At 36.8% G+C, this 23,749-nt stretch overlaps 3 protein-coding genes across 4 annotated transcripts in view; 2 read left to right on the plus strand and 1 right to left on the minus strand.

The window, feature by feature from the left end:
• Positions 1-8,006, minus strand: part of pcnt (pericentrin) — a 62,367-nt gene extending 54,361 nt beyond the window's left edge. Inside the window, exons 1-5 of the mRNA XM_016238176.1 lie at positions 7,796-8,006; positions 2,657-2,830; positions 1,578-1,772; positions 481-630; positions 20-115 (exon numbers count right to left, since the gene is read on the minus strand). Coding sequence (XP_016093662.1) covers positions 20-115; positions 481-630; positions 1,578-1,772; positions 2,657-2,830; positions 7,796-7,843 — 663 coding nt within the window. The 5' untranslated portion in view covers positions 7,844-8,006. The remainder of the gene's footprint in view (positions 1-19; positions 116-480; positions 631-1,577; positions 1,773-2,656; positions 2,831-7,795) is intronic.
• Positions 8,007-8,714: 708 nt separating this feature from the next.
• Positions 8,715-12,043, plus strand: cunh21orf58 (chromosome unknown C21orf58 homolog). Of its 2 annotated transcripts, none has more exons than XM_016238209.1 (9): positions 8,715-8,917; positions 9,058-9,115; positions 9,386-9,459; positions 9,640-9,810; positions 10,011-10,122; positions 10,989-11,134; positions 11,223-11,398; positions 11,834-11,880; positions 11,971-12,043. In XM_016238209.1, exons 1-8 carry the CDS (start codon positions 8,861-8,863, stop codon positions 11,865-11,867), a joined length of 828 nt encoding a protein of 275 aa, XP_016093695.1. In that variant the 5' UTR covers positions 8,715-8,860; the 3' UTR covers positions 11,868-11,880; positions 11,971-12,043. The 2 variants fall into 2 exon arrangements, with proteins under 2 accessions (XP_016093695.1, XP_016093694.1); XM_016238208.1 differs by having other exon boundaries at positions 11,834-11,874; positions 11,971-12,001.
• Positions 12,044-13,144: 1,101 nt separating this feature from the next.
• On the plus strand, positions 13,145-23,481 carry senp2 (SUMO specific peptidase 2). The gene is made up of 17 exons (XM_016238203.1): positions 13,145-13,498; positions 14,995-15,050; positions 15,156-15,262; positions 15,364-15,442; positions 15,678-15,762; positions 16,534-16,690; positions 16,769-16,875; positions 16,960-17,048; positions 17,178-17,229; positions 17,325-17,403; positions 17,837-17,986; positions 18,426-18,557; positions 19,842-20,048; positions 20,287-20,366; positions 20,599-20,683; positions 22,613-22,708; positions 22,787-23,481. The coding sequence occupies exons 1-17, from the start codon at positions 13,350-13,352 to the stop codon at positions 22,850-22,852; spliced, it is 1,776 nt and encodes a 591-aa protein (XP_016093689.1). The 5' UTR covers positions 13,145-13,349; the 3' UTR covers positions 22,853-23,481.
• The last annotated feature ends 268 nt before the right edge of the window (positions 23,482-23,749 follow it).

Here is a 23,749-nt window from a genome sequence, read left to right on the forward strand (position 1 = left end):
AAAAGACACGTGTCCTAACCTGTTGCGACTCCTCCAATTGTACATGCAGCTGATCCTGAACAGCCTGGGTCAGATCCACACACCCTTGACTTTTGCTACGTAGATATTCTTTAGCCTGCAAGTATTTCATTCATTTAGACTTATTTAGTTGCAAATTGGGAACTAAGAACTAACAGATTTTGTTCATTTGGCCATTAAGGAAACAAAGACATTTCAGACTGTCCATATTCAGAGGATTTGGGGTATTGTTAGCAGAAGTCAAAACCAGTCATAATTTTTCATGTCTAACAGAGCCCAGCATTTTTCTGTTTTGGTATTTCCAACCCAAATATTAAACATTCTCAAGATCACAAATCTGACAATCACTACGTTATTAAGTACTCCATTTAAATTAAATAGGGTCTGTTTCAATGAATCTGTGCTGAGGACTAGAGGCAAGATTGAGAAACTTTTCTTTTTTAATAAATGTATGAACTCTACCTGCTGTAGTTGCTGTTGTAGTGCTTGAATCTGACCAGTGAGCTGCTGTGCCTCCAGCTGCACCTGTTCTCTGCTCTGCAGCGCCACCTGCAGGTTCTTACTAAGCTGTGATATGATCTCATTCCGTTTCTCTACTGCAGCCTGTAATTGCTGTGTGAAGAATTAAGTAATTCCAACAATATGCTTTAAGTATCTGTAAATAACATTCACAACTAAAATATTTTTAAATTGGACTCTAGCCAACGAGTTACATTATACCGAATAAGCACAAACACTTTTTGACACCTAAAAATCTAGGCTTCCAGGAGCAAGAAATCATAATCCTTAAATCCATGAGTGGAATGAACACATGGAATTAGGATACATTTAACCTCATTCATTAAATTTAATTGGTTCTTCCTTTCCCTCTGCACCATCACAAGGCTTTAAAAATGAATTCTCTAAAATTCAAGCAAACCAATTATGGTAAACACTACGCTCCAGAAAGCAGAACTCTGCCTCGGGTTTCTAGATTTGTGCATAACCATGACCACGAATTAATCCATTCAAACGGACAGATGTAGCCCAGTTTGGAGAGAATCTTTCTCTGTTCTATTTCAGGATAATGGCTGTATCATGAAAAAACACAGCTGCACACAGACACACACTTCAAATTTCAACTGAATCTTTCAATACAATATCATCTGAGAAAAGAGTGTTAGACATGGTCTCCACACAGCTGGGATTACTGCATCCTAAAAAAAAAAATTACATTTTTTTTTTTAATTATTATATATATATATATATATACACACATGTGTGTATATATACAGTGGGTACGGAAAGTACACACACACACACACACACACACGTGTATATATATATATAAATCAAAATGTATATATTTATATACACGTATACACAAACACGTATACATAATTATTGGCAAACAAAAATAAATATTGCTAAAATGTCATTTTCTTTGGCTAATGTGCCTGTTCTGCTTTGGTACAGCAGAAATGTACCAATCATGCATGGAAAAATTGCATTTGCAATGGAAAAATATAACTGCAATTGTAAGATCTGTCTTGTGTGTTTCTTAAAGGGTAAAGGTTTACCTTCAGTTGTTCTTTGCCAGTATGTGCAACTACATTAATTTCTGCAAGTTCGTCCTCTGCCTGATCAGTCAGTTCTGACTCTGCCAGAGACCCAGAAGAGGACCTCTGTTCCTGGGAATCAGTTTCATCATCCTCTCTGCTGCACTGATGGACCTCTGGAACACTGCTGTCTGTGCCATCAGGTCTGAGTGATGCCTAAACATTCATACAAACATGCATATTTTCTATAGTTACCATGACTACATTGCCCTTAGCTATGTTATGCTAACTGACCTATTTTCAGATGGGGAACACAAATATACATGCTAAAGTGATATTGATAGTGATATTGATGTTCTGTATTGGTGTGCACATGCTATTTGCATGTGACATTGCAGGCTTAATGTCTAAACAACATGTAAACAAGTTTTTCAATGTTCAGTTGAATTAATATTCTGACTCAAATGACTGGAAAAGGATATTGTACATTAGCGATTATAGACATTATGCCCTTTAGAAAAATGTCACATAACCAAGTATCCAAGCCCTCAAAGTCAATGAAGTGAAAGCGTAAACTGACCCACTTCTTAAAGAGGCCATGTCACAAAAATGCTAATAAAAATTTGTGCGCCATATTCCGGTATATATTAACCATTTTCTACATTTCTAGAACCGTTATAAATAAAACAGTTTTAGAGATCAGGAACCTTGATAAAATCTAAACTTTGTTTATCTAGCATTTAAGAAAAAAAAGCATCTATACTGCTTTCTCCTTATTGCATCACTACGACTACTGCATCTGACTGGTGTCAGAAAACTACAAAAGTTTTTTTTTGCTTGATTTTGCAGTTTAGTTTCATTAACATTAATCTAAACATTGTATAAGCATTCGATACATGAAGCTCTCAGACACGCATGTAAACTCCACATCATTTTGATTTTCCTGGCAAAAACGTCCCGACTCAACTTGAAATAAAAATCAATCTAAAGGCTTTCATAAACAACCCAGGAAATCGTTACAAGCTGTTCCCACATTGACAAAAAAAGTGATTAAGACATGAAAATTCTAACATATAGCCCCTTTAAAATGAAATGCAAACCTCTGAGGGTTCCTTGTTGATCTCTCCATGACAATCGTCTGTCTGCGGCTCCTCTAGGTGGCGCTCTTGCGCTGACCATTCATCCAGTTGGACAGTCTGGCCCTTCCTCTTCGGCGTCTTTTTCTGCGTGCTCGAACTTTCGCTTTTTGCCCGGCACCGTCTAAAGTGAGCAAGCTGCGCCAGAGGTTGAGAGACAGGTAGAGGGAAACGTACATCAGGATGAGATAGCAGGTACACAGAATCAGCATTGTGCTGGCCTTTAAACATAAGCCATGTCAACAGACATACAGATACATCTCCAGCACGACTGACATTTCATACAAAATAAACAAAATAAGGCAAATTCATCTTCATCTCAAGGGTGGTTTAGTCCATAATGTAAGACAAAAGCCAAAAAACAGGTTAAAAAAGCTGATATCCAAAACGATGTGCTCTTCATCTTCTAAAAATCATCATCATCTTCCTTTTTTGGAGAATCCCTGACTGTCAAACATGGAAAAGTGGTGAGGCTTGAAACACGCACAATTCTGCAAGAGATGGTTTCTCACAGCTGCCTTAAGGAGCTTATTCCAGATTAAAAGCAAGCTCAAATGAGCCCTGCTAAGCCAAATATGACAATGGTACTTCTATGAACAAACATCAGCATAACCCCTAAGGCTGTTAAATTAGTCACACGACAGCAATCCATCAACCAAACCATATGATTCCCGGGCAGGTCTATGAAAACATTAAGACCACCAAATGAAATGATGTGCTCTGCAGAACCCACTGAAAACTAAATGAAGAGGGAAAAATGAAGAGGAGCAAATACAACGTAAACCTTTCACATAAACATGCATACTGTGACTTAACTTGAAGCTGCTCTCTGGACTAACCCTCTAACCCAGATCAGAGTATGAATACACCTGAAGAGAAAAAAACACACACACACACACACACACACACGAGCAGGCTATTCCACTGGATTACATCTGACCTGCTTTCATGAACATGTAGGGAATCAGTTTGCATTTCGCCCATTGACTGTCAAATCACATAAGATGTTGATATGAAGAGAGCCTGGGGGACCACAAGCCGCAAACAGGATCTAGAAAAGCAACTTGCATATAATATTCAGGCTACACCATTCAGCATTCAGTGGTCACTAAAATGGTGTGCATATCAGAATTAGGGCTGTCAAATAAAAAAAAAAATTATAAAAAAATTGAATTTTGAATATTCTTCGAATTGAAAATAAAAATCCACATTAGAATGCAAAAACGTTGCATTTGAATTTTAGGTGTGCGTTAAGGAGGCAGCCTTATCAGTGGTGCACGAGATGCGATGACGATGTAAGTGTCATTGCATTTTAATGCTTTTGTTAGTCTATCCAGTTGAACCCACTAGATGCGGCGCTGCTACGTGTTCATTCAAAATATTGTGGGGAAAAAAGAACATCAATGCGGAGGTGATGTTGTTCATGTCAAAACCAAATCCAAACCGTTCACACAGAACGCATATTTATCACATTTTCTAGAGGGACATCTATCACCGTTGCACTCGCATCTCGCAAAAGAGAGCCACATGTTTAGAAAGCCATGGAAAAATAATGTAAGTTCAACTATTTAAAAACATGTCTCAAGACTTTATGGCGGGTTTTCCCCATCCTACTGCATGTCAAGTTTTTAAATGAAGAAAATACTCTTTGTGATTGGTTTTCGTTCCTTTGTATTAAACTATACATACACGATTTTGTTTTGTTTCTAATTGTTTAAGCAAATGACGCTGGTATGTGTTTGCAGTACACAAGCCACGGTTAAGACAGCTGACTCCACTGTGATGTGACCCCCCCTCTCTCTCTCTCTATCGCTCTTTCATGCTCTCTCTCTCGCTCTCTCGCGCACACACACACATGATATGCAAAACTCTGCATTTGAACAGTCAATAGCAAATACTTAAACTAATAACAAAACAGTAGCTGATTCAGAAGCATCAGATTGTCATAGCAAAGTCAGAATTACCTCCTCTCCTAGGTTCATGAAACGGTCGTCCATAAAATGCATTGCTGTTCTGTTGTAAGTGATCTTAAAGATTCCTAAATGCATCTACTTTCGGAAGGCCAAATAAAGTGCTTTTGCTTTCGCCTAGAAACACACAGCGTCTCCCTGACATGCTGCATCAACACTAACTGCGGTTACTGAAACCACGCTTTCTTTCTTTGCGTGAACATTTGGTGGGCATTATGCAAATATTTCCACAGTGAGGTAGATATGTGGGGGCGTGTTAGAATGAGCCGTTTTAGGGGGGCGTGGCAGAGTCTTAACTTTGATAAAGAATATCTCTTTGGTTTTGAGACTTTAGTCTTTGCAACTTCAGGGATCTTATCTATGCACAATCAGCTTGTAACACTCCAAAGAGAAAGGAAAACTTGAAATCGCATCATATGACCCCTATAATTATATAAAGTTTATAAACATTATTTTAAACATTATGCACTTTTTTCAAAGATAGTCGAGTTATTTTATTATGCTTTGAAGAAACGTGCATGATATTTTGTTCGATGCGCCCTCTTGTGGCCTCAGGAGAGAAGTCAAGCTTTTTTCCCACCTAACTGAAATTATGCCTTTTAAATTTGAATATAATTTGAATATTAATATTCAAGTACAAAATTCGAATTTAGTTTTTCAGCTATTTTGACAGCCCTAATCTGAATTAAATATAAATAATGATGATTTTTATGCTGACTTTAAAAGAACATTTGCGACTGACGCTAGCAAAGCTGTGCTATGGGCAAATAGTTGATTGCTGACCAGTTAACAAAAACCATGGCAACAAGCTAGCCACTTTATAACAGGTTAATCTTTAAGCTACATTAACCTAACAACAATCCAGACGCATCCCATAAACTAATGTTAAATGATTGAACATTCATGCATTTTATGTGGCTTAGGTTACAAGATGAAATTCAGGGTTTGACAAGAATGGATCCAGTGACTCAAAGCAAGTGCATGATGTAGATGAGGATTTGTTGAAATTCCAAGAGCGACTTAATACAATAGTTTGGTTCAAACTAGAGATAATTATGTTATAGACAAATATTAAATTTATAAACTTTTAAACTTACATACACAGAGACACGCAGAACATGCAGGATTCATATTTAAATAGTATTTTTGCGGCTTAATATTTAGATACTAGTCCATATCGCGACTCTAAGTGTACTGACCTACTTTTGATTAATTCATCCAAACTTTGACAAATTCCGTTATACAGTAAATTCCATTTATATGACTGGATTCCGCGATTCCGTCCACATTTCCTGAATCGCGGAAATCATAGATAACATTGAGGTGTTTTACAACTTCAGTGTGTGTGTTCACTGCTGTATGTGTGCACTAAGGATGGGTTAAATGCAGAGCACTAATTCCTAGTATGGGTCACCATACTTGGCCACATGTCATGTTACGTCACGTCACTCAAAAAGTAACATTAGTGGATTGTGATTTATAGCAAATTAAGCAACGTCTGCTGCTGCCTTACCTTTGAGAGACAACTGATGTGTGATCACTGAAGCAGCTCCAGTTAGCAAGCGCTTTCGAGAGGGAGAGTGAATTCTGCATTGATTGGTCGGACTCGTGACTCCCAACAAATCAGATGGGCGGTGGGCGGAGATTGCTCTATGCCAGGGGTTTTCAACCTTTTAGGACATGCGCCCCCCCCCAAGTTAGTCTAATTTCACTTGCGCCCCCCCCAACATCCAACCCCTCCCCCCGGTATTACTGTAGTCACACCGAATTACTTTATTAACATTAACATAAAAGCAAATATCCATTAAAAATATAAAAGCACAGCTTTTTGAAACACAGGTTGAAAAGGCCATAGAGTGGTGAGTTCTGACAGGCTGCATCAGAGCCATATAGCCAAATAGCAGTCAAAATTAAGTTATTTTATCAGCTAATCGGTTTTGAAAATGACCGATACCGATAATTGTAAAAATGCTTAATATCGGCCATGCCGATAATCGGTCGACCCCTAGTTTTAGGTAGGCTTGGTTGACTTAACTTTTATAAAGAATATCTCTTTGGATTTGAGACTTTAGTCTTTGCAAATGTACAGATCTTCTTTATGCACCAAGAGCTTGTAACACTCCAAAGAGAAAGGAAAAATTGAAATCGCATCATATGACCTCTTTAAACGACTGCACATTTACATTTAATGAGTCCTGAAATCCATCCTGCAATGTTGATGTTTCAATCGTGTGGTGCCTCCTGCAGGTCTCTTTATAAATAACAAGCAGTTTTCTTCTGTGGACTGAATATCATCATCCAACAATGAGAAAGTATTTAGTAAAAGAACGTAGCCCAAATCATATTGTTTACATAATTTGAAGCGCTTGTCCTTTAAAAGGAGGAAGGTAAAGAAACACTTAAACAAAAAGATGCCACTTTATTCCTGTTTTCCTCTCATTGTAGATAAAGTGCAGTTCCTGTAAAAGCTCTCTTGAGCTAAATATATACTGTAGATACCTGTGAGCTGCACTGATCCTGCCTAGAGACAGAGCTGTATCAGATTCCCCTCAGCAAATGTAACTTTATTTGCAACATAAGACAGCCTCATACGCATAAAAAAAAGTTGTTGTCGTTTTATTTAGCCGCAAAGCCAACATACATTTACGCCAAATTTAAACTCAAATCAAACAAATGCCCAAAGCTACATATTAACAATGTAAAAAAGCTCAAACTTTCCAGCTGAAGAAGATCATTCTGATTTTGAGAACAAATGCAAATGAACGACGTAACGTTACACTCGGAAGAAATAAGGCAAGCCTCATTTTGTCCATTATGACTGTAGCATGATATTAATAAAAAATATTCAGCACACTGAATTATGAGAAGGTTAGGCACAAATACACTGATAAATTGAGTCGGGCTGAGTAGTTTTTTTTATACAAACAAGTTTTATAATAAGACATCGTGCACCAAGAACAATGGGAGTGACTGTGACATCTGTGGCTTTCAAATAAAAGCAAGAAAAAACACCTAAATAAAATGTGGTCGTTCATATAATTACAGACATAAGGAATAACTCAGCAATATTCAAATTCACAACTAACGTTAGCCAATGTAAAGTTACTCTGCTAATGTTAGCGCTTAACGTTACCTTTGCTCGTCCGGCCTCTAATTTTCTCTGCCTTTCATCCTGATCCATTTCCTGGATCAAGGAATTTCATGGGAATGAAGGAAACACTCAAGGGGACGCCAGTCTGAAACTGTGTTTCTGTAAAACTCCTTAAACGAATTTTTCGCAATGTTTTGTGAGTTCAGAGATTTTCCTAAGGAGTAACTGTCAGTGTAATTTCAACATGGCCGCGAAGTGTTTGTCCCCGCCCTTATCGGATTGACAGTCTGCAAGAACCTATTAGAACACAGGATGTGGACTTGCCAGCCAATGACATTTCTTGCTGCAGAAATACGCCTGCTAGTTTCAAAACGCCCTGCTTTAAATGCATTGGGTCTGAATGACCAATTAGAAAGCGTGTGCAAGCATGACCCTTTGATTGACAACTTCTAGAGCCTATTGCGGAGCAGGATAGAGAGAAACGACATCCCACGTAGGCTCTTGTATTTGTTGTGGTAGTCGTGTTTCCGATAGTGGTTGTGATTGACAAATGAAAGACGCGGGTAAAAGCCCGGGTGAATAAGATTATCCAGTAACAACGGTTAGTTGTTTTCTTCACTAATAATATAAGGCCAAATTTCATAATTTGTAAAGGTTATGCCAATTTAATGTAACACATTTTGATCATATAATATTATAAGTACGAAATAATAAACAGATTATAAAAATATAAATATAATCATTAACTTTTATTTGGAGTATAAAGGTATACAATACAAATATATACAATTATTTAGAAAATATCAATTCCACATAAAAAGTAATAAGTATCATAATATTTTATTAATTATCCCATATTTATGTCATATTATTCAAGACTACAAATAAAACATAATGCTTTTGTTATTATTATTTTTTTTTTTTAGAATGCTCTACTATGGGTCCACCATAAACAAAAGAGCCTCTGTCTGGATTTCTAATGTAACTTAGCAACTTGAGGGTTGGGCAAAGAACTCTGCAACACACCGATATGTTTTGACAACAGACAGGCTTCTACAGCAAACATGGACAATAATTAAATAAACGTATCTACATAGTGTTTTTAACATGGCAGACCCAGTGGTTGACCAAATGACAAGGCTCAGATTGAAAATGTTGGAAAAGGTAAGTTGGTTTAATGTGATATTTCTCAGTTATACATAACTGACATGATATATTCTTTCGCTTTTGTTGACGACATACTATCATGAGACCAAACTTGTCAATTAAAAGATGTATTATATCATCTCTTTGCTCCTTTTTAGAGACTGGAGAATGAGAGAAATGACAACATTGAACGAGAAGGTTCAGCGTTTTCCACAAGTACACAGACAGTAGTTATTGTTATGAACTCCACTGTTGTTGTTGTTGAATTTTGAGAGTTTAGGTACAATATACATGATTGAAATTATTTGTGTTTTGCCTCTCTGGCTGAAATTCTGTCCTGACAAGACAGAATGCCTGTTTTCTATAGTAATCCTCTCAAAGGTTTATAAATAAAACCTATCATGGAATAAAAACAAAAACAGCTGAGCATGCCAAAAATGCAGATTACAACATATATGACTAATAGCTTATATTTTGATTCCACAGGAAGTTATGATGGGCAGGCAGATGCATTACACAGCGCTCTGAGACGGAAGAGAAACCTCCTACAGAGACTGAGGGTATGTTTCACAGAGATGATATTAAAAGCTTCTCTGCACATAAAGAGTATCTGTTTAGCTTTTTAAGATGATTAAACCAAAGGCAATCTTGAAGTGTCATGTAATAGTCAATAGAAATATGTTATCATGTAAATCACAAATATCAGTGTGCATTTGAGTATGTTTATATGCATTCACCAGGAACAGCATATGATGGAGGATCTGGGAAGGCCTCACACATGGGGTGGATCTCATAGGCAATATCATTATCAACCTCTTCTTGGGCCACTCCAACCTGTGCCTCCCATCCATATCCACCAAACTACACCACCTCCTCCTGCCCCTCAGCCCCCTCAAATCATTCAACACACCGTATGAAACGTTTTCTCACTTTTAGTTATACTGGTTTAATCATACACAGAATATCTGCATTTACTATTCCAGTTCAATTGAATGGCTTTATAGCTGTTACGAAATATACAAATAACCAATTTGTGTTTGTAGAGTATGTGTCTGTTACAATGCTTTGTTGCAGGCACTCTTCTAATAACTTATATTTCTCCTTCCACAAGGTTCCTCAACAGCCAGCCACCATTATCCAGCAGTTACCACAGCAACAGCCTCTCATAGCACAAATCCCACCTCCACAAACCTTTCCCTACAGATCAGGAAGTATTAAAGAAGGTATACATCAAAAGCAGAAAAAAGTTATTGTATACTAAGACACAAAAGCAATAAATAATAGTGACATTTAGGACATTTAAACCTGTACTTTCCAACGAAAGACTACTTATAAGACTATAAGATTATTGCTTAACAAATACACTACTGTTCAAAGGTTTGGGACTGAAAGATTTCGTTTTTTATTTTGCAAGGGCAAATTATTTAGCAAGGACAAACAGATCAAAAGTGACAGTAAAGACATTTTATAATGTTACGTAAGACTTATATTTCAAATGCTGTTCTTCACACTTTCTGTTCATCAAAGAATCCTAAAAAAAATACAAGTATAATAGATTTCTGAATGATCAGGTGACTGAAGACTGGAGTAATGGATAAAAATATAGTTAAATATATGAGTGTCACAGCAAAGGGTCTGAATACTTAGGACCATGTGATATTTCAGTTTTTCTTTTTTAATAAATCTGCAAAAATGTCAACAATTCTGTGTTTTTCTGTCAATATGGGGTGCTGTGTGTACATTAATGAGGAAAAAAAATTAACTTAAATGATTTTAGCAAATGGCTGCAATATAACAAAGAGTGAAAAATTTAAGGGGGTCTGAATACTTTCCGTACCCACTGTATATATATATATATATATATATATAATTTTACATGACTGTTTTTGACTGCATTTTTAAATAAATACTATAAACTTTAATAAATAAGAATCTTCTATTAAAAACAGAGAAAATCTTGAACAGTAGTGTAGCTGTGATTGAAGTTGCATGCAGTAGCTGATAAGAATAAAGTACTAAATGGAGTTTAAACTACACTTCAAGATTTATGCTAGGCCAAAACTTCTCTACTTTATTATTCTGATGACAGACATGGTGGAGTTGATGCTCATGCAGAATGCACAGATGCACCAGATCATCATGCACAATATGATGCTGAAGGCTCTTCCGCCAATGGCCATATTCCCAGGAGGAAGCAACAGTCAAATCACACCTCCAGCCTCACATTCAGGGCAGGTAACCATCTAGAGATGTTGTATTCCGCTTAAACAATGTTGATATTCCACAATATGTAGTAATAAGTGCCACGTTTGATGTTGTTTAGGACCTTCAACATTCAACAATGAGAGGAGGGGTTGTCCATCATCACCATCACTACGGCTCCCATGTACCACCTCTTCCTCCAATTGGCTACTCTTTTTGGCCCTCTTTGATGCCAGCAGGACAAGCCGGGACTCATCAGCCAACAGTGCAGCCTGTAAATCTGCCCCCCTTAAACACGTAAGAGTCATAAATGTAACAAAACCAATACATACATAATCATAAAAATTAATTTAAAAACCTTTAAAAATCATTGTTTTAATTATACATTTAAAAATGAATCAGAAATTCTTTGGGACCAGTTGCTTAGCTAAGTCTTGTCTCTAGTTTACAGCAGGACCTCAACTGAACTTTATCATTTTTGAAACCTAGTGTCGTTTACAAATGATGTTCATACATACATGAGATTTTACAGTGAGATCTTACACATACTGTATAGTACTAATGTTTTTGCCATAAAAATAAAAAAATCACTACATATAATTCTCTTAACTCATGATTAGTTATGGGTATTTTGTGCTACATTTCAATGTTTAAAAATGTTTAAAACATTCACTGGTCAGTCATTGTGAATCATACAATCAGAATATTCTCATGTTAACTTGTTTTATGCAGTGAACTCCAGGACTCCACTTGGACTCTGAGATAAACATACGGTAAATGTATTCTCTTGTTCGCTAATATTACATATTTTTCTAATATATTAGAAGTTCTCCTACTTATTATTATTTTTTGCTTTTACCTTTTTCCAGAAAAATTGCCAGGGTGCAGACAGATCCCTCTTCATCTTCAAAGACAGATGATACATTGAAATGGATGTCTGACATTAATTTACAAGTTTCAATACAGTTACATAATTTTGTTATTTATAGGGATTTGTTGTGATTTTTAATTTTGTTGTACTGACTGAAGGATTAAATATTATAATATTAAATATTAGTGATATTTCAAAATGAGTGCTCAGTTTAAGCAAATGTTTTAAAAAGTCACGTGTGTAGTTGTCGTGGCTGTTTTGTATGGAAGCCCGTTTCCGCCACTGAATAATAAAAAAAAAAAGGTAATTGCGACTTTTTATCTCACAATTCTGACTTTTTTCTCTCCGAATTGTGAGATATAAACTCGCAGTAACTCGCAAAACTGATATGTTTTGAATTCTGAGGAAAAAAAAGTCTGAATTGTGAGATAGAAAGTCGCAATTACCTTTTTTATTTTTTATTCAGTGGCGGAAGCGGGCTTCCATAGTTTTGCCATACAACAGTCCCTTTTAATTTTGTTGTACTGACTGAAGGATTAAATATTATAATATTAAATATTAGTGATATTTCAAAATGAGTGCTCAGTTTAAGCAAATGTTTGCGGAAGCGGGCTTCCATAGTTTTGCCATACAACAGTCCCTTTTAAAATTTACATTTCATGTCTTTGCAGTGTACTCACTTGTAATGCTATATTTAAATAACCAATACATATAAATATTTTGTGTAATGCTGTCTTGCGCAATATAAAGCTTAGCTGAAGCTAAAACTGAGAATATGTCAAGTAATTATGTTTAAAATACTTTACATGCCTTTGTCGTGACTCGTGAAAACCTTTAACAAACATAGAACATTCAATAAGTAAAACAAGCACACCCACTCGATATTTCTTCCGCTTTGAGACACGTGATCCTCAGTTGCGCATCTGATTGGTGGCATGATTTGTCCCGCCAAATATTTAGCTGTAAAACAAATCACCTTACTCGTATACCAACCATTCAAAATCAGCATACACGGAATATACAGATAAAACTAAGTAATTAAATTGTGTACTGTTTTTGACAAAACATTATTTCGTTTGTTCCATTTTATTTCTTGCACTGAACCCAGTGACAGATCATTACAAAGTACTTACTATTTGCTGCTCTGCAGCGCTTTAACTGGCGGTGTAAAGGAACGTCAATCACAGTGCAGTGGAGAGTGGGAGGGCTTAGCGACGAGCAGTGAGTGCTGCGGTGTCGCAGTGGACAAATCTGACGCAGTAAGCGTACGGCTACGGAAGGCTATTGAAATACGAGCGGGTTTTCGGTTTCAAAATCTTCAGTATAGACCTGGCACTAACAAACGAAGCGGAGTCTTATTCATCGTGGTGGTTTGTGATGTATGAATGGATAGTTGACGGATTATCGTCGCTCTTCGTGCCTTTTTCTGGTGAGAAATCCGCAGCCTGGCCTAGTAGTGTGCACGGTAACGGCACAGACACGCAGCGGCTGGACAACAGTAGGCCCGCCAAACGCAACTATCAAAGGTGAGGTATTTGTCCTTTTGTATTCCTCGTTTCGGAATAAACCTAATTACTTTTGGTTTCTATTTTAATTAACACAGAGTGCCTTGTTTTTATTTTTTCTAGTGTCAGTTTGTTACTTGTTCATTTACATGAACAAAAGGCAGTGTATGTTGCATTTGTCTTCGGGGGCAGAAATCAGTCCAAAGTAAACAATTCGTCAATAGACAGTCTTACTTTCAACAAACAATCACTGTCTTTGTCTTTAAATTAATAGGATACTGTTAAACATAAAGTTAATTTACGAAATGTTTGTTGTGATTAGAATTATTAACGTTACAGATCTGGTGCCATTAAATGGACCGTTATAGATAACGTCCTTTCCAGTTTCAATATTGAACAAAGTGTTAAGACAGCTATATAAATAGGAATGCTCTTTAAGAAAGCTATGTGGGTTTTTTTCTGTTTACCTGTGAGTTTGATTATTCATTTTAAAGATTTTTTTTAAGGAATAGATTATTTAAAAATGAAAACTTGCTGAAAATGTACTCCAGACCATCCAAGATCTAAATGAGTTTGTTTCTACATTGGAAGAGATTGAGGGAAATTTTACATTACATCACTTGCTCACCTATAGACCTCTGAAGTGAATGGGTGCCGTCAGAATGAGAGTTCAAACAGCTGATAAAAGCATCACAATAATCCACAAGTCTTCCACACGACTCAAGTCCATCAGTTAATGTCTTGTGAAGTGAAAAGCTGTGTGTTTGTAATGAACAAATTCATCATCAAGGCATTAATAATCTATAGTCAATAATAACACTTTCTCCAGTGAAAAAGTACTGTTGTCCTCTCACATTAAAATACACTGACATATTTGTTAAGAATTGTTTTGGACGGTTTTAACTTGTAAATTGTGCTTGATCTGTGCATGTTTCTCTCCTGATTCAGACAAAACGACTTTTTCACTGGATAGAGCAATAGTATGGATAGAAGACTCATATATATATATATATATATATATATAGCTAGAAGCAATCTTTTGACATTAAAAATGTTTTAATGATGGACGTTTTTCTTGCAAACCCATAGCTTTTCACTTCACAAGAAATGAATTGATGGACTTGAGTTGTGTAGGTTACTTGTGGATTATTGTCATGTTTTTATCAGCTGTTTGAACTCTCATTCTGACGGCACCCATTCACTACAGAGGTTCCATTGGTAAGCAAGTGATGTAATGTTAATTTTCTCCATATTTGTTCAGATGAACAAACTCATCTACATCTTAGATGGCCTGAGGGTGAGTGAATTTTCATTGTTGGGTGAACTAGGCCTAGTCCTTTGATGCACAGAAGTGTTTAATTTTTTCCTGGGTTGCAGTGTGTACTCCGCTGATTGTGTGACGGAATATCCAGAGAAGATGGCCTGAGGGTGAGTGAATTTTCATTGTTGGGTGAACTAGGCCTAGTCCTTTGATGCGTCTGATGCACAGAAGTGTTTAATTTTTTCCTGGGTTGCAGTGTGTACTCCGCTGATTGTGTGACGGAATATCCAGAGGTCAAAAGAGCAAGACATGGTAAATATTTAATTAGCTCTTCCATGTAAGCAACAGTGCCTAACTGACATTTCTCAGTCACCTACCATCAAGACTTTTATTCATATGTCTGTCATCTTTCTACAGATGTGATCGTCAGGGTTGTCAAGAAGACTTTTGCAGGGATTGCAGGGCTGTTCCGATCAAAACACCACAGAAAGGCAGAACATGAAAAGCAGAAAGCCTTTACAGAGGTATGTTCATATAATCACCACTAAGCACTTGCAAATGCATGCATTGTCTGTACAGCCTTGGTTTCACGCACTGTGTCTTGTTTTGCTCTCTGGTGGCTCAGGTTGGCAGGGTTGCCTTCATGGGTATTGATGACATACACAGCAACAGCCTGAGTTCATGGATTGAGAGTGACGGGATGGGTGAGTGTGATCTCACTGCCCCATGTGTCTCTGTGATCTGGTAAAAATTTGACAGACATACATCACTACTCAACTTTGGGGTCAGTAAGATTTTTTTGTTGTTGTTTGGAACTTTATATTCATAGAAGAAAAAAAATTTACTAAATTTTTGAATGGTAGTGCACTGTACATAAAGCTTATTTTATACCTATACAGCCTGTCAGTTCAGTAATGATTTACAATTATCTCTCTTCAGATAAACAGATAGAAACTGGACTTAAAAATAAAGAAAGAACAGCAGCCAATGTCCACCACAACCCCCAGGCTTTATGGAAACCTGAGTAAGTATAATTTAGTCATATTTTCCACTACTTGAGCTGTTTTTTGTCTTCTCAAAGCTTTTGTCATTTGTCACCTTTTTAATGGTTACATTTTCTGATGGGGTGAATATAAAGTTGTAATGACTTTACATTTTTACGTGATTTAAAGGAGAGATTGTAAATTTCTGTTCATATAAAAGAGTAACACGTGAGCCTCAGTTTTCCCACATCCCATGATGCACAGAATATGGACAAACATATCAGCTACAAACACTCGGCTATAATGAAGAGTCATGCTTTATGCAAACAATAAGAAGTGTTAATTAAAACCGAATATGCACAACATTTAGTTTAAATCAAAGTCGTGGTTTTCTTCCCTATTCCTTCTCTATCAGTGAGTGTATTGAAGGAAACAAACTGGTCACAAATTACAAACAGCAGCATCTTTGTTTGTTTGCTTATGTACTGTTGTGTACATTGCTGTCAATGAGCAAATAATGAACTGCCTCTAAACTAATTTTTTTTAATTATAGCTGGAATTCTTTTTGGAAATGCATCTTTACAAATTAATAATCAAAAGCCTTTATTTCTGACATTAGTAAGCAAACCTTACCTATCAAATGAAGAATTAAACAGAATATGCTATACAGTATCTCAAGTCTTATTTTGATACCACAACCAGAGATACTTCTGCTTTGTAACTGTAAACCATGTTCTGGATGGTTGCTGATACTAAAATGATTTGTCCTTTAGACGTTGTATAACGGTCTGTGTATTTATCTCCTTGAGCAGTGGAGCAATGCTGTACAAGGGAAGCCAGGACAAAGGCAGGGAGATGCGCAGATCCCTGAAGCTAGTGCCGTCTTGCACCGCCCACGGGCTAAGCACAAGACCGACTGAGATGGAGCATCCGAGCCGCACACACAGACCTTGCCTGACCGTGGAGGAGGTAGGGAAACTGAATTTTAATGTACTGGAAACTTAATGCCTTTGTCTGTGATTTCCTAAGCATTTGACTTTTGAGTAGGCACTGAGAGAGAGCGATCGAGAGCATTACAGGAAGCTGGTAGAGATGGCGTCAGAGAAATACTCAAAGAGCAAACCATTGCCGTTTGGACGGATGAAGCCTCCAATGTAAGTGCGTGAGCCCTTAGAACACTTTTTAAAATCAGTGTAGCATAGCTAGAGAAAGTTAATGCTGTTCATTCAAATTTTTAGCACAACTTTCTCCCTTGATGGACACAAGACAAATGGACACACCTCCATCAGTCGCACTACTGACATGAGCAGACCTGCTCCAGTCAGAGGTGAGCTTAATTACACCCACTGCTTTTCTTTTGCGCTGTTTTCCTGTAACTATCTGAAATGATTTTCAACTTCTGATGTATTGCTTCCATTTTTAACAGTCAAATCACATTTTCCGTTTTTGCTTTCAGCCATACCTAATATGTCTGTGTGGCGGGATCCACTGATGCAGGCTAAAGACAGGTAACATTTTAACTAGGTTCAAAAGCATTATTGATTAATAAATGCATATGTGCATTTAATGATTTTAAATGTATTTATTTTTAAATCCGTTATAGAACAATAGATATTAATCGAAACACTCCAGCAAGTGACTTCAAGGAAGGAGCCTTGGATAATCAAACTGCAAGAAAAATTGTAAGTGCTTATTGTCTTTTTCATGACATGCAAGAGGGGATGTCTATAGATGACCAAGTATTTTGTTTTTTTAAATCAAAGATTAAAGGAAAAAGACACAAATCCCGCACACTGTCAATTAGTGCAAAAAGTATAAAAAAATTTTAATAACAACGTTTCGGTCGCATGACCTTCATCCGGTATCTTCAAACATGAAATTACAAGCCAAACCACATTTTAAAAGAAATCATGACTTTTTCCTTTAGTTTTGATCTTTTTTGGTCTTTGGTGTGGAGATTGATTGTTCGTTCAAATTAAAGATTGAAATGTTTTGAGAAAACAGCTTTCTGTTGGTATATTATTATTTTTGTTTTTATTATTATTATTATTATTATTAGTCTGTTTTGTCAATTTTTTTTGTCCTTTTTTCCTCTCTTCCTCACTCTCTGTCCAGCCTGTAGATGTGGATCTGTCAGCTGAGGTTGAAGCCAGGTTGAATCTTAAGGAGAAAGAAATAGCTTCAGGACCCTCGCTACCTTCCAGATCTGAACGGGTTACAGATACAGTGAGGCGCGGTGAAGAGGAGTTTCCCAGACTGACCAAGGTTAGTGTCTCGAACGACACCTAGTCCTTTATAACTGTTATTATACCACACTCTGTCTGGTTGTTGCTTGTTTAGCAGTGGTAAAGATATATTTTATAGATGGATGCACAGGAATATTTCTGTATTAATTTGGAATTTGGTCATACTTTGATTATAAATGTCACATAAACACGTTAACCTAATTGCTACAAATTCTATTTCCTAAAGTGAGCATATCCAATAGGAGAAATGTGAGGAGGAAATGCATGCCTTATTTGCTTAGGTATTAGTGAATGCCATGTAAATAGGGATATGCCAATATCTGTGAAATGTGTAAACCTCTTTTTTGAAATAAAGACTTGATCAGAATATGAACAATTCTTCCACTTACAGTTCACTGTCAAATTGGTTCCTTTCCTTCTGCTCTGACTCACAGTGTTGTCTTTGTGTCATGTAACAGGAGATGCAGCAGGAAGTAAGTGCTGCTCTTGCTCAAACTGATCCAAACCTGGTTCTGTGCAGTGCGTTCAAACTGCGTATCACACAGAGGGATCTGGCAACCCTGCAAGAGGGCAGCTGGCTCAACGATGAGGTAGCATCGTTTTAAAAGGCTTCTTAGGAATGCACAATATATTGGTACCATACTGGATAACTTGTTTACTTCGTATTGGCTGATATTGGATATTTAGTTGTGTATTCACTTTTCTGCTGTTTTTACAATACTTTTGCCGTCATGTAATGCTCACTTAAAGTTCATAATTAAAAAAACGCAATAATTTAATGTCTTATATATATATATATATATATATATATATGTCATTCTTTCATAGTGTACATTATAAAGTGTAAATATACTTGTAGTGTGTGGTCATTTTTTTTCATTGTTTATTAAATGTATTTGTAAGGATGGTTTTCCTACGGTGGTTCAGGCTGTAGGATTGCCGAATGACTAAAGAAACGTTATCAGCACGATGGTATAAAACTGTACATTTCTAGTCTATTACCACCCACTGCCACTTATACCAACGACGGAAATAAGCGCAGTTAGAATAGCTACATATGTGGGAGAGCGTTGCTATTGTGTGACTATTGTATTGCAATAGGTAGCACTTTAATATTAACCTTGAATCAAGACTAGTTAGCACATAATTAATAATTGAAATGGTTTAATAACAATATTTTGTTATGGTTACACTTGAATTGGTTACAAAATAGATGAAGGATGGTAAAGCATAGTTAATTGTACCCAACATGTAAAATATTACCTGAGAGAAAGAGATAGAGAGAGGAAGAAAAAGAGGGAGAGAGGGCAGAGACCCAAGAAGAGAGCCAGCCAAGGAAAGAGACAGAGCAACAGTTACAGTCCTCTTTTATCCCTTCCTTGACCATGTGACTAAAAACCAAATGTGAGACATTCAAACTGACCAATCAGCAGATTATAACTTCACCCACTGGGCAAAAGGTGTGACAATTAGCAGACCCCCGGTGTATACACATGTTGGCCTACAGGCCTTGATCACTATCAGCACCTCTGTGCCTTCAGGAATTCCAAATGGCCCTTTTGTTACTGAAGATAGGTTTGGGACAGGAAAGCAGAAGTCTTTGATAATTTTTGACCTTACAAATTTATAGATTTTTTAAAAATATATTTTATATAAAAATTATTAATATTTGTATTTATTTAGGCAAAATAGCACCATTTTTAATTAACTATTTATTGGTTACTGGCCAAAACATGAAATTAAATATTGTTGTTTCCTTTTTTTTTTTTGTCTTTCAAAGTCTTAAATCAGAATGTGTGTCATTTGAAACCTCCCTCTCTAATCAAATAATTAGACAAACATTATCAATCAAATTAAAACCCTGTCACTCTCAGGTGATCAACTTCTACATGAATCTCGTGATGTCCCGCAGTGAGCAGGAAGTAGGAGGCAGGAAGGTCTACTCTTTCAGTACCTTCCTCTTTCCCAAGTTGCATAGCGGTGGACATGCTGCAGTACAGCGGTGGACTAAGGCTGTAGACCTCTTCCTGTATGACATCATTCTGGTCCCCCTTCACCTGGGCGTTCACTGGTCCCTAGCTGTGAGTTATAAACTCTATGTATCATGAATTCAAACATTAGAAACCCTTAGAACTTTAACAGTCTGCTGTGGCACAGTGAAAAAGACAAGCATTAATTGTTTGGTGCCTGATTAATAGTTATTGGATTGTTGATTGGCTTTCATTAGCAAATAAAAAAGAACGTTTATTTTAGAATTCATGTGTGTATGTGTTATGAGGTTTGGATTTGTGTGTAATGTAATTCCTTTTACCGTGGTAGGTTGTTGACTTCAAATCAAAGTCTGTACAATCATATGATTCCATGGGTCAAAGGCATGATGACATCTGCAACATGATTTTGTAAGTGATAATGTGTAACGTACGTACATAATTATATACGTATAATAATGTCATCATAATGGATATACTGTGCTGCATGTACTGTGTAGCTAAAATGAGGGGTTGTGTAATTTTGCATTTTGTGCTGGTGAGGTTAAGTGTATGCGTGTTAAAGTTGGCGCTCATAGTTTGTTTTTGAAAGTGGACTGTGCTTGTTTATATTATTAACCTAATGACTGTATCTGTCCAATAGTCTTTATCTGAAAGAGGAGTGCAAGGTGAAGAAGGGCAAAGATTTGGACCCGTCAAAGTGGACCTTGAGCAGTCTACGACCTTCTGTAAGCGCATGTATAATTATAAAAAATCTTACAAGAACAGTATAGGAATGTCAACAGGACCAAGATATTCAATTCAGTGTTTTCAGTATTACCAAAATTCAAAATTAACTTAAAATGCCCCTATTACGGGTAATGAAAGGTTCATGTTTTGGTTTTGGGAGTCCCCAACAACAGGTTGACATGCATGCAAGGTTTAATTTTTCCAAACCTCTCCTTTGCATGACGCTAATCTGCGGTGATTGGTCTCATTTTCATTTCATCATGCCTGATAAAGCAGCATTTGTGAGCACAGCCGTTACCAGGGAAACCGCTATTTTTAGCTCCAAGAGAAGCAGCACCTAGTGGGAAGAATGAATTTGCACTTTCATTCAGACCAACATGAAAAGACCAACAAGTGGGCGAGCAATATGCTAATGTTTCATTTTGATATCAACATGAAACGGATTGGGATTCGTTTTACAAACGACTCATTTCAATTATTCAAGCCCCGTTCACACTGCCAGCAGCTTTTTCGCTGTATGTCGCTAGACTCTGCGCTGTGAAGACGCTTGTGGGTGTTCCTACTGCTGTCGCTCTAATGTTATTGACAGACTGCATATCTTGATATATCTTTAGAAAATGCAATCACAAACTATATATATTGCTGGTAAAACTAAGATAACATTCTAATATGACTAGGACTTAAAAGAAATAAAAGTACCATTCTGCTGTTGGAGAGTTTTGTTATATAAACTACAGCAGTGCTCGTGCATTAAATCATTAACTGGTGCTAAACTGCTCACTGCATCATATAATTAACAACTCGAACCATCAGTGTATGAATCAAACTCACTTAAACAGCCAACAGTTTCTTTTCTACGCATAATTTTTTTTATATCCATGTATGTGGTTAGTCAAATCATATAAATCATGTGAAATCGCTGCGGAAATCTGTCCTGTCTTGCCTGCGATCGAGACGGTGACGTGTGAGTGCCACTGACAGATTCTTCACTCCTATTGGTTGTCACTCGCGAAATTCGCTGTTCATTTGCATAAAGGTAAACATTTCTTAACTTTTGTAGCTTGACTCGCATCGCTTGACACGCCCACATTCTGTCGCCAACGGTCACTGTCGCTCGTGTCGCCGGAAGTCACCAGCTCACCATTGAAAATGAATAGGAGCATGTCGCTGTGTGTCGCTGGCAGTGTGAACGGGGCTTCAGAGTCTACTCTTTTGAGAGACAATAACTTTATACACGGTGCACTTTCAGATTTAAAACTTTGCAGGATGTTTTCATTCACTTAGAGCTGTTACACACTGCATGAAAGGTAATTTTCAAAAATCCATAATAGGGGCTCTTTAATATTTCAGGGTAAAAGCTACAAGACCTCAGTGATCACCAGATTTTTTAAAAATCAACATTGTCGAATAGGTCCACAAGAGGGCACAACATATAAATATAAATGAAACGGCACTGTTTGGGAAAAAAAACAAGTATGAGTCTGCATTGTTTTAAATGTATTTTGAATTAGGTTTTATTATTTTTATTTTTTTTCTACTTTAATTTTAGTTAGTTTTAGTAATTTTTTTTGTCTTTTTTAAAAAAAATGTCTATCGTTTTACTCATTTTTATTTATTTGCTTTAGTTTATTTAGTTTTAGCTATTTTAGTACTTCAAGATAAACTAAAAAAAATAAGAGAAAGTTTGGTTTGGCAACTGGCTTTTTAATAAATATTTTCTATTTCAATTAACGTTTATTTTATTCCAAGTAACAGAACATTTTGTGTGTGTGTGTAGGTTTACTTAAATATTATACCTCTTCTTTTTTTTTTTTTTTTAATGAAATTCAACCAATATTCCAAATTCTAAATTTTAATTTGACTGCTGTAGAATATCGTTTCATTCTGACTTCATACTGTAAGAGCTCTGTTCTAATTATTGTTTGTAGGAGATCCCTCAGCAGAAGAATGGTAGTGATTGTGGTGTGTTCGTATGCAAATATGCTGATTATATCTCCCGAGGACGCAACCTCACATTCAGACAGGTACTTTGGGTAAACTTACACACTAACACATGCATATTAATACATGTCTCAATAATGCATGCATCTCTCTCTTTCTAGAATCATATGCCGTATTTCAGGAAAGCTATGATCTGGGAGATCCTCAACCAAAAGCTGCTGCAGTAGGAGCATTGGGAATGTCGTACTGACTGAATCAGATTGACCAAAGCACAGGACCACCATTCGTCTGTCCCTTCTGCTCTTTTCTAGAGACATTTGGCTTTATATTGGCCTGTTGCAAAATTCCACACAATTTTTCTAACAGACTGTGGATTGATGGTTCCAGGCTAGGTTTGTTTGCACTAATAACCAGTCCCTACTGTACGAATCCAAACACTATAAGCGCAAATATGAGCAGAACACTGGACTGGGGTGTGAATAGATTTGAGCAGGTGGAAGCCTCATTAGCATTTGTTGTGAGGCTGGAATTGTTCTCATTCCAAGAATGTAGTCTTATCGCCCCCTACTGGTTATACTGAGACTTTCCCAACTCTCAGAAGTAGCTGTTGATGTTCCCATGTTTAGTTACGATGGGGGACTAAAGTTACAAAATGGACCTTATTTTCAGTAAGAGTTTCTTGCCGTGGGGATGTTTTAGCAGTTACGTATCTCTTTTTACATCATATGTGCATTAATAAGGAATGATATGCATATTTATTTTGTTTGAATGAGATGCACTGATGTCAGCTTAGTATGTCAAGACTTCTGTGTTTTAAAACCTACAATGTTGTCAGAGCATCCTAATAGCAAGGTTTGATGTGCATGGTGATGATGGTGCTTGCACTGAAAGCAACAGTATTCAGTGGATCTCTTGTTTCTTTTGTGTCTCTAAATAGTCCTGGCCTCCAAGTGCCTTGTTGCCAGAGCATCTCGTATTTTAAAGCCATTAAAATATTTTGGCTTCACACCTGTTTCTGGAGCATCTGAACATGCTTGTTTTATAGTTATCTGTGTGTAGGAAAGTGACAGCTTAACACAAGTAAATACAGAGTTGGATGTCTAGGAGGGGAATGCATTGGTCTT

The sequence above is a fragment of the Sinocyclocheilus grahami genome, unplaced genomic scaffold, assembly GCF_001515645.1.
Source record: "Sinocyclocheilus grahami isolate Dianchi unplaced genomic scaffold, SAMN03320097.WGS_v1.1 scaffold534.1, whole genome shotgun sequence".
Lineage (NCBI taxonomy): Eukaryota > Metazoa > Chordata > Actinopteri > Cypriniformes > Cyprinidae > Sinocyclocheilus > Sinocyclocheilus grahami.

Excerpts from the sequence above, each read along its gene's own strand:
- cunh21orf58 (XM_016238209.1), top strand. The coding sequence starts at position 8,861 with ATGGCAGACCCAGTGGTTGACCAAATGACAAGGCTCAGATTGAAAATG. Across the intron at positions 9,116-9,385 it reads AGGTTCAGCGTTTTCCACAA|GAAGTTATGATGGGCAGGCA; the intron begins GTACACAGACAG and ends TTGATTCCACAG. Across the intron at positions 9,460-9,639 it reads ACCTCCTACAGAGACTGAGG|GAACAGCATATGATGGAGGA; the intron begins GTATGTTTCACA and ends TGCATTCACCAG.
- senp2 (XM_016238203.1), top strand. The coding sequence starts at position 13,350 with ATGTATGAATGGATAGTTGACGGATTATCGTCGCTCTTCGTGCCTTTT. Across the intron at positions 15,443-15,677 it reads GATTGAGAGTGACGGGATGG|ATAAACAGATAGAAACTGGA; the intron begins GTGAGTGTGATC and ends ATCTCTCTTCAG. Across the intron at positions 16,876-16,959 it reads GGACGGATGAAGCCTCCAAT|CACAACTTTCTCCCTTGATG; the intron begins GTAAGTGCGTGA and ends TCAAATTTTTAG.